This window comes from Salvia splendens, chromosome 17 (genome assembly GCF_004379255.2).
Source record: "Salvia splendens isolate huo1 chromosome 17, SspV2, whole genome shotgun sequence".
Classification (NCBI taxonomy): Eukaryota; Viridiplantae; Streptophyta; class Magnoliopsida; order Lamiales; family Lamiaceae; genus Salvia; species Salvia splendens.
Window position 1 is genome coordinate 10,481,182 of NC_056048.1, and position 14,900 is coordinate 10,496,081.

Below are 14,900 nucleotides of genomic sequence, written 5' to 3' on the forward strand. Positions count from 1 at the left end.
CGACGTCGAGAGAGCTGGCTATATCGGGAAAATGACAGTATCAATCTCAGAACTGCTATTAACAACACTATTCATTGACGGCTAAGCTTCAAAACACCAAATAATTGTCAATGATTCAAAATCATATCCCTCTATCATGGCCTAAGTGAGACGTTTCTATTTTGGCATAGGAATTTAGGTAATGGAATTCAAAGAATTAAATTATACTCCATATGTCCTAAGGTAGTTGGGGCATTTTTTTTGGGCAAGAGATTTAAGAAATTGATTTATTAAAAGTCAGTGGAAAGAGGAAAGTAAGATAGGGAAAAAAGTAAGAGAGATAAAGAAAAATAGGGAATAAAGGAAGAAAAAGAATAAACTAAAAAAGAGAACTAAAGAATAACGTACGAGAGACAATAGTATAAAGAAGAAGAGAGGAGTCGGTTAATTATTGCCCAAAAAAACGTCTCACTTAGGTTGGGACGAAGAGTTGGGACGAAGAGAAGAGTGTGTTAAATTATTTCAGTAATTTTTCTAGACATAATTAATTATAGAGCTCTACAATAAAACTCAATGTAAATAATAAAATAAAATGTTAGTTACAAATGACACATGTTTTAATGCAAAATTGGTAAAGAAAAAAAAAGAGATAGAAAGAAAAGTGTGTTAGTGGAAAATGAGTCTCACCTCAATAGAAAGAAAGAAAATTCCTTAAATAGAAAGTCTATTTTAAGGGGACGGACCAAAAAGAAAAAAACTTTTATTTTGAGGGGACGATGTAGTGTTATTTTATAATAATTTTGAGTAAAATGAGCTAGTGAAATGGAATGTCTACTTACTAAAATAGTAAAAGTGAAATGAGTCATTTATTGAGAATCATTCAAATAAGAAAATATGAGACATTTAATAGGGACACGAGGGAGTAAAGAAATTCGTGTTTAGTTAGTTTAATTAGTTGGTCCAGTTTAATGAAATGAGTGTAATATTATTTCGTACATTTTATTGAGAAAATAATTAAATTAATTTGACAAATGAAATTAATTACTCCCTTCATTCCATAGTAATTGTGTCATTTTTCCATTTTGGTGCGGTCTATAGTAATGAAGTCATTTTCCTTTTTAGTAAAGCTAATATATTTCTTATCGCTTACTGACTCTCTCTTACTTTATTCTCTCTTCATCTCTCTAACTTTTTTATTTCGTACTTTATTCTTCCTTTACTTAACTCAATTAACAAATATTTTTATTAAATCGCGTGCGAGAAGAAATGCTTCCACTATTGCACAACGAATTGAGTACTTAATTTAAGTTAATAAATCAGCCATTTAATTAAATTATCTTACTATTTACTAAGATCAACATTAAAAAGTTATCAATTTAATAGCCTCAGTTTCGCTCGGCATAGATTTTGAGAAAAGTGAAGAGAAGTGGTAGAAAAATTAATGGATTAGGTCTCACTTTGATATTCTCCATTCGTCTGGTATTAGGAGTCCTATTTGAGTTCAATACAAGTTTTAAAAATATTAAAAAATAGATATAATAAGATATTGGAATGTGCATCTATTATACTATTTATTAGTTTTATAATAAAATGTGAGAAGAATGGGTCAGTGAAATGTGAGACCTGTCAACCATTTATAATAAAAGTGAATTAAGACTCCTCATCACAGACGGACTAAGATGGTAAAGCGGGACTTCTAAAGACCGACATAGGAGTATAAATTTATTATAGAATGTAAGTGTATGTGTTTAGTGTAGTGTGAGATCCATTACCTAAAATAAAAAAAAAGTAAGACTTCAAATTATGAACATCTTAAAATAGCAAATTAAAACATTATTCTTGAACGGGAGGAGGATAAATTCTAGAATTCTTGTATATTATTATTATTATTATTATTATTATTATTATTATTATTATATTATTATTATTATTATTATTATTATTATTATTATTATTATTATTATTATTATTATTATTATTATTATTATTATTATTATTATTATTATTATTATTATTATTATTATTATTATTATTATTATTATTATTATATTATTATTATTATTATTATTATTATTATTATTATTATTATTATTATTATTATTATTATTATTATTATTATTATTATTATTATTATTATTATTATTATTATTATTATTATTATTATTATTATTATTATTATTATTATTATTATTATTATTATTATTATTATTATTATTATTATTATTATTATTATTATTATTATTATTATTATATTATTATTATTATTATTATTATTATTATTATTATTATTATTATTTTATTATTATTATTATTATTATTATTATTATTATTATTATTATTATTATTATTATTATTATTATTATTATTATAGTTATTATTATTATTTATTATTATTATTCTTATATTATTATTATTATTATTATTAGATTATTATTATTATATTATTCTTATTATTATTATTATTATTATTATTATTATTATTATTATTATTATATTATTATTATTATTATATTATTATTATTATTATTATTATTATTATTATTATTATTATTATTATTATTATTTTTATTTTGCTGCTAAAGACCTTCAATGTGCAAACTACAAATCTTAAAAATTTTATACTATGGAGTATACTATTTAATTTTCTAGTTGTGTGGAGTACTTTTCTATACTCCCTTTCGTCTCATAGAAATAGATCATATTTTCTTTTTCATTTGTCTCATATAAATAGTCTATATCTATTTATGATAACTTTTCCTCTTTCTTTTACTTTATCGTTAATGGGTCTCACCATCAACTACACAATTTCAACTATTTTTTTTCCTTTTCTTTTACTTTATCAATTATACATTAAAAATCGTGCTAAATAAAAAAAAAAGGCATACTTCTAGATTGAGGGAGTAGAATTTTTATAAAAAGAAATTACTCGAATCGTTAGTATAACTATGTCTCCAAATCTGTATTTTTTAATTGGTGACATCTGTTGGAATATGATAGTGTTCGGAGATTGCGAGAACGAAATTCCTACCCAGAAAGAAAACCAGAGCTAATTAAAACTAGTATATATACTCCATATTTATATATCTGTGCTTGCCGGAGATGTTTAATGCGGTGAGGTTGCAGGCCTCGAATCCAGTCGCGCTTCGCTCTAGCTCCAGCGGAAATGGCGGCATTGTTTCCTCTCCTAGCCGGCTGAGTCTCCGGCTTCCCGCTCCCCGCCGCTTCGCTTCTTTCACTCTTCTCTCCGTCGACAATGCTACGTCAGAGCCCTCCGCCGCCTCGCAACTCACCTCCACCGTCGGATCTCAGCCTCAGTTGACCCTCTCTCACCGCCACATTCAATTCCTCAGTCTCACCGCCTGCGCCGTACTCTCTATTTCTATCTCTCTACCTGAATTTGATATATTTGTGGAAAATCTACTCAGCTTGTGATTGATTCAATTCATTTTAATTGGAGATTGCTCGCTGCGTTGTTAAGCTAACCTAATTGAATTAGGCGATGAATATCTCCAATTTTGAAAAAATTAGGGTTCTTAGCTTCCTTTGTTTGATGTGTATTGTCTTCCGTTATACAAATTTAGGGATCTTAGCACTAATTTGGTGTTGATTTGCAGACAGCAGTTTCTGCAACATGGCTTTTCTGCGCTGCAATTCCAGCCCTACTGGTTAGTGATTTTTCAATTCCTGTAGCTATTCTGGGAAAACTCTAATGCAAGTTATGCAATTGTGGAATTATATTGATTTTCAGGCAATGGTTGTAAAATGCAATGATTTTGTTTCTTTGATTGGATGTGGTGACATGCTATACTATCATTTGTTTTTCTCCATGTTCTGTCTGATGATTAATAGTCACAAGGTTCATTGAAGGCCTTCAAGAGAGCTGCGGAGTCACTGGAGAAGCTAATGGACGCCACGAGGGAAGAGCTGCCCGACACCATGGCTGCTGTTCGATTATCTGGGATGGAGATCAGCGACTTGACAATGGAGCTCAGTGACCTCGGGTTGGTACCTTTCACTTACGAGTTTCTTAAAATACAGAAACTCTTTAGAGATTATCATATTTATGAATTTGTATTGTTACATTTGCAGTCAAGAGCTAACGCAGGGGGTTAGAAGCTCTACTCGAACTGTTCGTATGGCAGAGGAGAGATGGAGACGGTTGACAAACATGAAACCAATAGGTTAGTAATTCAGGTGTTTATGCACATTCATTTTCTCATGTCAACATTGTTTTAAAGTGACGAATTCCGCCTGATCTTTGCTTGAGTAGTATCTGTGCAGGAGGTCGCCCCAATGAGAGCCCAGATAGGCGAGCCGGTTCTAGCTAGAACTGCACGGAGAATGAGGGAAGGCATTGTTAAAGGCCGTGGAGTTGTACAGATGCTCTTTACTCTAACCCGGTATTCTAAAATGCTCCTTAACTACTTCACTTCTCGTTCGAAGGCCTAATCCATGTTCTGGTTTAATATGAATTTGAGGCCAATCCACCTCTGTACATACTCTGTCTGTTTGGGTAGAGTTTTTGGAGCTCTTAACAAAGGAGGCTAGGCACAGTAGAGAACTAGTATTTTACCTTGGTTGTATATGTGATTTTATTAAGCCTTACAGTTGTGAATTTCTGTTTTTGTTATGTGTTTTTTACTTTGGATTCGGAAATTTGGAGGATTAAGTTTGGTCCAAGGAGTTACCTTCTACGAGGAGTTGTAGCCTATAGGGATGAGTTAGGTTCGATTGAGGTAGTTGCTAGGGTTCAATTCTTACTAATAAGAGCTTCGGATTCTTTGTTTGCTAGCAGCGTACATGCTTCGACTAAAGACACGTCCCATGATTTACCTCAAAATCGTGGCCTGAATATATAAGACTAATGCTACAAAAAATAATGATACAATTAGAGCCCCAAAACGCTGTTTTTGAACAGAAGCTCACTTGTAATTTTGCATTAGATATTTGAGCTGTGCAATTGTTTGCAAACAAGAAAGGGGCTGTAGCATACATAGTCAATCTTGCTTTTCATGTTGTTGACCTGCAGAGCTCTCTGAGCTAGAATCTAACCCGAAGCACTTGAAAATCGCTTGTTTGGCACGCCCAAAATAGTTGCAAGGGTGGGTTGGACGCCGAAAAATGCCCAGAATTACGGTATCCTTTAGAGACGACTCATCTTCCTCTTCTCTGCTCGACCCTCCACTACTTCCTGCGTCCCCTCCAGCTCTCTCGTCGTCCACCTGGCACACGAGTTAGATGTGGCCAAAACAAATGTTAACTAACACATTTCCAGATGTTACAAATTTGTGTCTCAGGGACAATCATCATTCTTTTAATGTTCCAAATGCTAATGCACCACCACCAAGAGTCCATCATAGAAAAATTGCCTTTCGCTTTAATATTAGACACAAGTGTTAAAAAGTAGAGGGGAATAGTTTTTGCGGGTAGATGAAGCATTCTCCAAAATAAGTGTAGGGACACTAAATTATTATTATAATCCATTCATTATTATTTGATAAAAATTCAATCTTTTAAACCTTCTCATGTCTAAGACTCCAAGTAAAGAATAAGAGACTAAAAATCGAACCTTATTCATCAAGGAAAAAGCGCCCACCACACACCTCGAATCATGATAGTATAGTAGTAGAACACAAGCAAATTAATCTTCAGATAAAGCAGCTAAAGCCAAAAAAAATCTACTATTAAGAAATGTTTCAAATCATCAAATAAAAGACTTTTTTTGTACAAAACTATATGGAATTGATTGATGAATCGATCAATTGAACATTTGCTTCTCTTTTTCTCATCTATTATTAAGCCTTGAACTTGCATTTGGTCAAATAAACTCAATTCCCAACCAAATCCCATAAATCCAACTAAAAATTGATGCAAAACCAACTAACCGTAATTATTCCGTTTGGAGAGGAGGAGTTGTTGGCTGCAGGTTGGCAACCAGACGGCGGCGCGGCAGAGCTAGTAGAGGCATCATAAGTGAAGGCAGCGAAGCCGGAAAAGAGGGGAAGGAGAAGAATGGTAATAAGAAGTTGAATCCAAATTAGCCACCGGATTTGGTAGCTCTCTATTATCAACTCCTCCTTAAAAACCACCATTTCTTCTACTAACCCACCGCCCAAAATCTTCAGCTTCTATGCACCATCAAGAGAGAGACAAAGAGAGGGAAATGGATTTAATCAGGAAAACTGTCGTGTAGGAAACCATTAACTTCATTAAAAAAAAAAAAAAACTAATTGCCTACCGGCCCCTATAATGTCGTCATTGTCAATTAGGTCCCTTACATTGTCGTTATTGTCAATTAGGTACACTTGTTTGTTCATTCAGCATTCACTATCTCATTTTTTCCATTTCGATCGGTTCCACAACATTAGTCAATTTCCATTTTGACAAATCTTTCTATTTTTTAAAATGATTCTCATTTTCCTTTAATAATACTTTAATTACTTTTTGTTTTCATCTCTCTAACATTTTATTACTTTTGCAATTAAACTCGTTTCTTCTACAAAGTCCTTAGGAACGGGGAGAATACATTTTATTAATTTTGCAATTAAACTCGTGTCTTCTACTAAGGCCTTATTTTATTTCACAATAGAAAGAATTTTCCAATTGGTCTAAAGGTGTTTTGTAATTATGAAAAAGTTCCTTTTTATAGTAACTTAAATCCAGGTGATTTTATTTACATTATATGAAATACATATATTCCCTCTTTTTCATAAAAATAGACACTGTTTTCATTTTAGTTCGTTCAATAAAAATAAATCACAATTATTTATGGGAAAATTTTCTCACTAATAAGGTATGTCACATTTTCCACTAACATTTTTCTTTACTTCCTTTTCATAATTTACTAATTATGCATTAAAACGCGTGTTGTCCCTGATATGTCAATTTTTCGGTACGGATGAAGTATTATAATAGAATTTGGGGATCTATTTCCTCTTTAGGTGGTATATTCATAATCTCTTCATTTCTTTTTCTTCTCAGTTTTTTATCCATCCGTATCAGACACATTGATCCCCTATCGTGATTATAAGGGAATGCATGTCATCATATGTGGGTAAACAGACAGAAATACGCATCACTAATCCTGCCCTAATTTTAATGACGGAATAGTCCAAAATCGGTTTGGGTTTTGTGGGTTTTGTACTTTTATTGATGACATAATATTTCGGTAATTTCTCTGTAATTTTAGCAACAACGATATCCGTCTGCAATTTTGACTCTATTTATGACAAATAACATCCGTCAGTATTTCGTCGGTAACCCTGTTATTTTCAAAAATTGTCGATTGATATTTCCAACCGTAAACTACAGTCTTTTTAATTATTGATATCGTCGACCCTAACATTTATTCTTTCGTCAATGTGATTTTAAAAAATTGGTCCAGTTAGAAATTCCAAGTTGATATATAAAATTGTATTTTAAATTATATTCGCCGGCGGAGTAGTTTTTTTTATTTTCTATAAAATTGTATCTTAAATTATGTAATTTTTTTAGGATTTTAATTAAGTGTTTATTTTTATTTTTTTGAATTTTAAGTTGTATTTTTATTTTATCCTGTAATTTTATTTTATTTAATGAAGTGTGTTTTTATTAATTGAATTTGTTGGAAATAAAAATAAAAAATGAAATTGAATGAATAGTAATTTAAGAGACGATTAAGGGACGAATAAGAGATGGAGGGTTGCAGGTTCTGTCCCTTAGTTAAGAGATGGAGTAAAAAGTACAGTGGGGCCCAAGAATAGTAATTTAAGAGACGGTTAAGGGACGGATAAGAGACAGCGTTGCAGATGGCCTAATAGGCCAAATAGTTTAATTAAATTATTATTTCCTCCGTCCCTTAATAATTTTCCACGTTGGTTACGACATAATTAGTTTTAAGAAATGTAAAAGAAAGTGAGTCATAAAAGTTTGTGGAATATGAGTCATACTTTTATATATTAGTTTTATAATAAAATGTGAGTGAAATAAGTTAGTGGAATGTGATATATACTTACCATTTATAGTAAAAAAATGAAAATGGACAATTAATGTGGTAGGCCAAAAATCACAAAAGTGGACAATTAATAGGTGACGAGGGTACTAATATAACAAATGTAGTACTTTCTTTGTCCCATTAGTATTTAGTTGTGAATAGTTCTATTACAATAAAATCATTTTATTTTTGACAAAATTTAACACATTTAGGGCATCCACAACTTTAAAAAGGGATGGGGAGCCGCACCCCTAATGCGGTGGGGTTGGGAGGCCGTGGTGGGAGAGCAAGCGTGTGGGGGGTGAAATGCCTGAGTTGGGGTGGGACGCCCGGCCCCATTGCGACGCGGCTCGCCAGGCCGTGTGCGTTGTGGGCGTAGGCGACACGCAGCAGCCCAACCTTTTTTTTTAATTTCAAACTTTAAATAATTACTCTATATATATTCATTGTACACCTTTTTTATTCTACACCACTCCTATCACTCTCAAACATAAATTAATTCATCTAGAAAAAAATTCAGTGCAAATCTGCCATCTAAGGGAGTTGCTAACGGATGATAACATGGTAATGTTGGAGATCGAACTTGAGATGCATAATGAGATTTTAGACGTCCTTCGCGTTCAATGTTATCAAGCAGAAAAAATAGTTTTCTTTTCTTTAAAAAAAATAGGATTTGTAATTTTTTGGAATTTGTAATTTTTCATTTATAGGATTTGTAATTTTTAATTTCCATAATGAATGAATGCATTTTTCGTGTTATAATTGTTCATCGTTTTTACAACTAATATAGTTAATAATAGGAATAGTGCAATTTAATGTTTGTGGTCTGAGGAGGGGCGTGGAACGAAGCGTAGGGTTGTAGAAGTTGTGGACTATCGCATAAAATAAGGGGAGTAGTACTTGGTTTTCATCTTACTTTTTTACTCTTTCCTATTTTTTATTTCTCTTACTATATTATGTCTTCTACTTTTTTCTTTCACCACTCTACTACATTATATTCTACTACCTCTGCCATTTAAAAAAATTATTTCAATTTCTGTCTTTCCCTTAAAAATAGAAACTTTCTATTTAGGAAGTGGACCGCATAATCCACTAACATTACTTCTGTTAGTTTTTTCCTTCCACTCTATTACTTTATCGAATTTTCTTTTTCATCTCTCTTACTTGATCAATTCATTTATCTTATTTTACCAATTATGCATTAAAACTCGTGTTGTTTCAAAAGTTTCTAATCCACTACATTATTTCAACCATTTTTTCCCCTTCTCTCTTTACAAATTACACATTAAAACTCGTGTCATCCCCAATTAGCTTATTCTATGGGACGGAGGGAGTATATAAATTAGTAATTTAATAATTTATTTAATAATATAAAGTCGATCTAATATTCGCTTTGAATTTATAAATTACTAATAATCTTGGGTACGTTTTAAGGGCTAGCTTCTTCTGCAGTTCTCAAGAATGTTACGATGCATTGTTGTTAAATTTTAGGCCCGGTTTCTTCAATCATGGTTCCATGATATGGTTTGAGTTTTGGGATAAATGGTCTAAACAATGAAAGGGCAGAGTATAAGTATTTGGGAAGGATTGAATCGGAAGCATATTATTGAGGAGACTTATGATAAGTCAATTTTGCCATTGATGCATGGATAAAGATGATTGGTTCAAACAAAAGAAGTGACTAGTATACCAAGGAATAAATGAGAGCGACAACAACGTTAACGGCAAAGTGAAGCGCCACGTCAGTCCTCCACCAATCACCGCCCCTTCCCTCGACTCTTCACCCACCTTCAATCTTCAAACCAAACATATCTCCTTGCAAAAAAAGAAAAAACAACTCCTATTTTCTTCCAAAAAGCACACACACACACCTGAATCTTATCCAAGATTCTCCTAATTTCTCATGGCCCTCACTGGAGCACGGCCAATCCTATGTCGCCTCGGCGCCGATAAGCCGGCGGCGCCCGAGCCCGTGAGGCTGACGGTGGCGCAGGACGTCGGCGCTGGGGCGAAGATCGTGCTGCAGCCAAGAGTCTGCACTCTGCGGACTTATGGCGGCGGCGTAATCAAGGCCGCCGGAAAAAAGGATGAGATGTCGAGATTCTTTGAGATGCTGTCGGATTATGTTGAGAGCTCCCAGAAAAGCCATGACTTTGAGATCATTTCTGGTCGTCTTGCCATGGTAATATTTTATTCTTTTCAATAAATAAATTAGTAAATTTTATTTTAAATGAAAATTAGTTATCAAGTTTTAGAGGAAGATCTACGATGGATTTATTAGTTTAATGATTGAATATGAGACTTTCAATTTTGAGAGAGATTACAATTAATTGAAGAATATAATAGAGTACTTAGACTTTTAAAGATTAAAGTGAAGGACACAATAGGAGATAGTAAAAGACGAGTATAATAAGAAAGAAAATATAGTTGTTTGCTAAAAGAAATACGATTCAACTATTTTAGAACGAACAAAGACGGTATTACAGGAAGTACTTTAAGATATGTTGTTAAATGTTAATTATCTCAAAAAAAAAAAAACTGTTGTATTTGTTAAGTGTAACTTTGGGTCTCTAATTGATGTGCTCGTCAACCAATACCTAGAATAAATTTGAGATTATATTGTTCTGTTTAGTCCAATTATTATATTTAGGTCAAAACCTATAGGCCCTCGAAAAATAAAATCAATTCAAACTTCAAAGTTTACAATTTATAATCTGATAAATTAAATATACTAGTACTATTAAAAAAATTGTCCAATAGTACAACTATTGAAAAAATTAATTTTCCTGTGTTTTTGCTCAAGATTGTATTTGCAGCAACAGTAGGCGTGGAGATTGTGACAGGGAATTCAGTGTTCAGGAAAATGGATTTGGTAGGAATAGAGGAAGCTGCGGGCGTCTGCGCGGCGGTGGCGGCCAGCGCCGCCGTCTTCGCGTGGTTTTCGATCAACCGTAACAGAGTGGGGCGGATCCTCACCATAGGATGCAACACCTTCATTGACTCGCTCATCGACAATATTGTCGATGGCTTGTTTTATGATTCCGATTTCAATGATGAAATGTAGCCATATATTTCATGCTACTTCCCTTGCTTTAGGGTAGTCGACGCTCAAATACACATGGTGCAATACAAAAATGTAATGGGAAAATTGTACTTATATGTATATACGGAGTACTTGAAAATATTACTTTCTACAAGGAATGTATGGAGAGGTGTGAGAGTGATAACGTTGTAAAATAGGGAATGAAAACTACTATTATTAATATATAATTGGTGCGTAAAGTATCATTTTATTTTCTGCACTCGTTTTGCAAAAATAATACTCCGTCTTAAAGTAGTGGGGGTATTTTTTTTGGGAACAAAATTTAAAAAATTGATGTGTTAAAGGTTAAAGTGGAGAGTGTAAAGTCAAGAGAGAATAAAGTATGAGAGTGGATAAAGTTTTTACCAAAAAAGTAAATGGCTCAACTACCTTGGGACAACCCAAAAAGGAATACAACTCAACTATATTAATAAATAGTTAAAGTGGAGAAAAAGTAAAGTAACGGTGGGGATCATCTGCTGTGCATTTTTGCACAGCAGCCCATGTTGTCCTCACAAGAAAATACTCCCTCATTCCGCGAATAGGAGTCTCGTTTTTTCATTTGGGTCTGTTCACGAATAAAAGTCCCGATTCATTATTACTATAAATGGTAAAGAGGCCTCACATTCCACTCACATATCATTAAAACTAATATATACAAGAGAGGACCATATTCCACTAACTTCCTTCCACCCACTTTTCTTAACATTTCTTAAATATAGTATTTACCAAGGATGGAGCTTCGTAAATGATTGCTTGGATGAAAGTTGCCAAGAGTTGTCACACCACTTTTTAAGTGAAGGATTTTTGGTCTCCAAGGGGATCTATTCAACTTTTTTCTTGTCATCTCTTTTCTACCATTAATCCTATGATGTTTAAACTTTTTATTATACTGAAATCTTTATAGTTTTGTTTTTGTGGTATCTTACAAGAATAAGTTTTAGACGTATCTAACTCGTTCATAGATTCATATCATTAGAGACATGGTTGATTATCTTCACAAATAAGGTATTCATCATAGGGTATCTTGTCCTTGCTCCAACAAAATAAATTAGTTCAGAAAAAACATAGACATATTGTTGAAATGAGTTTGGATCTCCTTAGTAAATTTGGTTTACCTGTTGCTTTCTGAGATGATGTTTTACCATTGTTGTTTTCATTATCAACAAACTCCCTTCTCAACCACTGTCTCTACCTCTTCCTTCGAAATCCCCTACAAATATAAGCTCCAGTACAATGATCTAAAGCTTTTCATTATTCATGTTATCCTCATTTTATATCTACACCAAGTATAAATTATATTTTAGATCAAATGCTATTGTTTTCTTTGGTTATAGTTTCCATCATAGAGGATAACATCCATTTCACGCGTATCACCGGTGATTTTAGTGTACTCCTTTTCCCAAATAAGAAATTATACATCTACTATCAATCTATAAATACTGTCATTATATTTGTTGGGATGTGCCTTGAGATATCCTAGAGCTCTATATAATCGAATATAATGATTGTCTTGATATCATATCTTGGAGTTCTAATTGGCATAACACATATAGCCCAGAAGATATATGTGTTAACGACGCAAAATTAGCGACGGATACTCTTCGTGCACTTCTAATGCTGCAAATACCTCTAATGTCCAATGAGGCATTATCGGATCTAGTGACATGAGAGAAATGCTTATGGATGCATTCCCATGTGGTCGTGATGAGTCATTGGATGATGATCTTGTTGACACCCACCACTTGAAGATAATGATAATGTCAATAAAGATGACAGCCAAGTAGATGAGCTAATGAAAGAATCTGACAAACCACTTTCTTCGTTTGTCAAAACTTTTCAAGCTTATCTTTCATAGTGAACCTTTATCATATCAAAGTATTGAATGGGTGGTCTGGAAAATCATTCTCTATGTTACTTGATTTAATCAAGGAGGCATTTACAGAAGGGTTTATCTTTCACTTCAAGTTGCAGTTCGGCAATCATGTCTCAGCATGAAGAATGGGTTTTTCTGCCCCATTCTCTAGCAAGGGTAGCAATCCCCGTCAGATTCAAAGCCGCGAACCGTGCGAAATGGCATTGCTGAGAATTCCAATGCTGTCCAGGCTGGGAAGAAGGACATTCCCCTTCTTTCTGCTTCTAAGAAAAAGGCTATTGAATCCTCCCTACACTATTGCAACCATCCTGATTGCAGGTATTCAAGCCATGGTCTCTCGTCTGAATTTGAAATGGAACAATATTGGGCGGTTGTTCACGGTCACATCAAAAAGATCTGTAGGTTTTGCGGCAATGGCCGCTTTGCAGGTGACGGCGAAATATGTGCCTCTTTTGGCGAGCGTTGCCCCAGGCTCACAAGGAAAAGTAAAACCGAGCTGTTGTGGGAGTTGCACCAAGAGGAGCTGGAGAAGAAGCTCCTGGAAGCCCTGGACGCTGACCCGGAGGGGCAGGACGATGCTCCTAGTCTTTAGATGTTTTTAATGGAAAAGTTGATATTCGAATATGATATTTACTATTTCTATATGTTGAATATGTTATTTCAATGATCCTTAGGGTATGTTTGATTATCTTGAAAAAAAAATCATATCAACATATAATGATTCTAAAAAAATGATAAAAAAAAGTTGAATCTTGGATATGAAAAGATACATGTTTGTCCAAATGACTGCATGTTATTTTTGGATGGAAAAGATGGAGATTCTTGTCATGTTTGTGGGAGGTCGAGATAGGTGACCAACAAAGAGAATGTAGGGGATGATTCACGCAATGGAATTAGTATCTTACCTGAAGATTTCAAATGCAAAGATCGACGCAAGAAATTTACGTGGTTCGATCCACAACTGGATCTACATCCACGGACAAAGTTGGAGACGATTTTATTAAGAACACAAAACGGAGAAAACAATTACAATACGCTCACACTTATTCAGCTCGCTACTCAATCGGAGAAACCCTACTCGATTGTGAAAACTCAACTAGCTAGCTAATGTTTACAATGTGTATTCACTCCTCTGGAATCTTCTCTCTTGATTCGACTAGAATCACACTTATGAAGATGATGGAAATCTGTTAAGAGCCTAACAGAATATAAACTGTTCCAACGGCTAGTTTTTTAGAATAAAACTTCAGCCATTGTTTGGGCCTCCGAGATTGGGCCACGAATTAATCACTTGGGCTTGAATTGGTTGATCCAGCCACAATAACCCAACATTACCAAAGAAAAATGATCGGCTAAGGTCTTATGCTATTTTCCATTGATTCCTCAACTAAAGCGGCTTTATATTTCATCAAAAACATCATTATTTATGAGGTGGCATGAAGAAGGATGGAATTCTAAGGCATTCGGCAGATGGAGCCGTTTGGAAGGCATTTGATGTGCGGTAGGCAAATATTACCGTTGATTCATGTAATGTGAGATTAGGATTAGCTAATGATGGATTTAATCTTTTTCGAACCATGAGCACTACATACAGTACTTGGCATGTGATGTTAGTAGTTTACAATATGGAACCTTGCAGTGGTGAACGCAGGTGGAGGAGGTGAGGGGCTTAAGCCCCTCCCAAACCATTTTTTTTTATAAATTTCTACTGCAAATTTTTTTAAAAAATTTCGAACCTATAGTCAGCCCTCGCCAAGTTAATAGCTTTGATGTCTAAATTATTAGAGGTTTAATGGAAAGGAAGGGCTGAAAATTAAAATCACAGATAAAAACTTTACATCTATGGAGCTGAGTTGAGAAGAGGAAGAAGACGATGAAGGAGTAATAGCAATTAAACTTAAGTGAATAAAATAATAAAAGTAATAGTCTATACTAGTGCCGATTCCCTATTTAAACGGACTACTGCCTGTTCCCTATTCCCTATTCACTAA

At 33.7% G+C, this 14,900-nt stretch overlaps 3 protein-coding genes across 5 annotated transcripts; 2 read left to right on the top strand and 1 right to left on the bottom strand.

The window, feature by feature from the left end:
* Nucleotides 1-2,937: 2,937 nt before the first annotated feature.
* Nucleotides 2,938-4,609, top strand: LOC121775293. 3 transcript variants are annotated; one of them, XM_042172351.1, is made up of 5 exons: nucleotides 2,938-3,345; nucleotides 3,594-3,644; nucleotides 3,847-3,980; nucleotides 4,069-4,160; nucleotides 4,250-4,609. In XM_042172351.1, the coding sequence occupies exons 1-5, from the start codon at nucleotides 3,079-3,081 to the stop codon at nucleotides 4,426-4,428; spliced, it is 723 nt and encodes a 240-aa protein (XP_042028285.1). In that variant the 5' UTR covers nucleotides 2,938-3,078; the 3' UTR covers nucleotides 4,429-4,609. The 3 variants fall into 3 exon arrangements, with proteins under 3 accessions (XP_042028285.1, XP_042028287.1, XP_042028286.1); XM_042172353.1 differs by having other exon boundaries at nucleotides 4,261-4,609; XM_042172352.1 differs by lacking the exon at nucleotides 3,594-3,644.
* Nucleotides 4,610-4,807: 198 nt separating this feature from the next.
* Nucleotides 4,808-6,213, bottom strand: LOC121775294. The gene is made up of 2 exons (XM_042172354.1): nucleotides 5,865-6,213; nucleotides 4,808-5,201 (listed from the first exon to the last, which is right to left on the bottom strand). The coding sequence occupies exons 1-2, from the start codon at nucleotides 6,069-6,071 to the stop codon at nucleotides 4,977-4,979; spliced, it is 432 nt and encodes a 143-aa protein (XP_042028288.1). The 5' UTR covers nucleotides 6,072-6,213; the 3' UTR covers nucleotides 4,808-4,976.
* Nucleotides 6,214-9,664: 3,451 nt separating this feature from the next.
* Nucleotides 9,665-11,253, top strand: LOC121773236 (stress enhanced protein 2, chloroplastic-like). The gene is made up of 2 exons (XM_042170050.1): nucleotides 9,665-10,133; nucleotides 10,755-11,253. Exons 1-2 carry the CDS (start codon nucleotides 9,855-9,857, stop codon nucleotides 11,013-11,015), a joined length of 540 nt encoding a protein of 179 aa, XP_042025984.1. The 5' UTR covers nucleotides 9,665-9,854; the 3' UTR covers nucleotides 11,016-11,253.
* The last annotated feature ends 3,647 nt before the right edge of the window (nucleotides 11,254-14,900 follow it).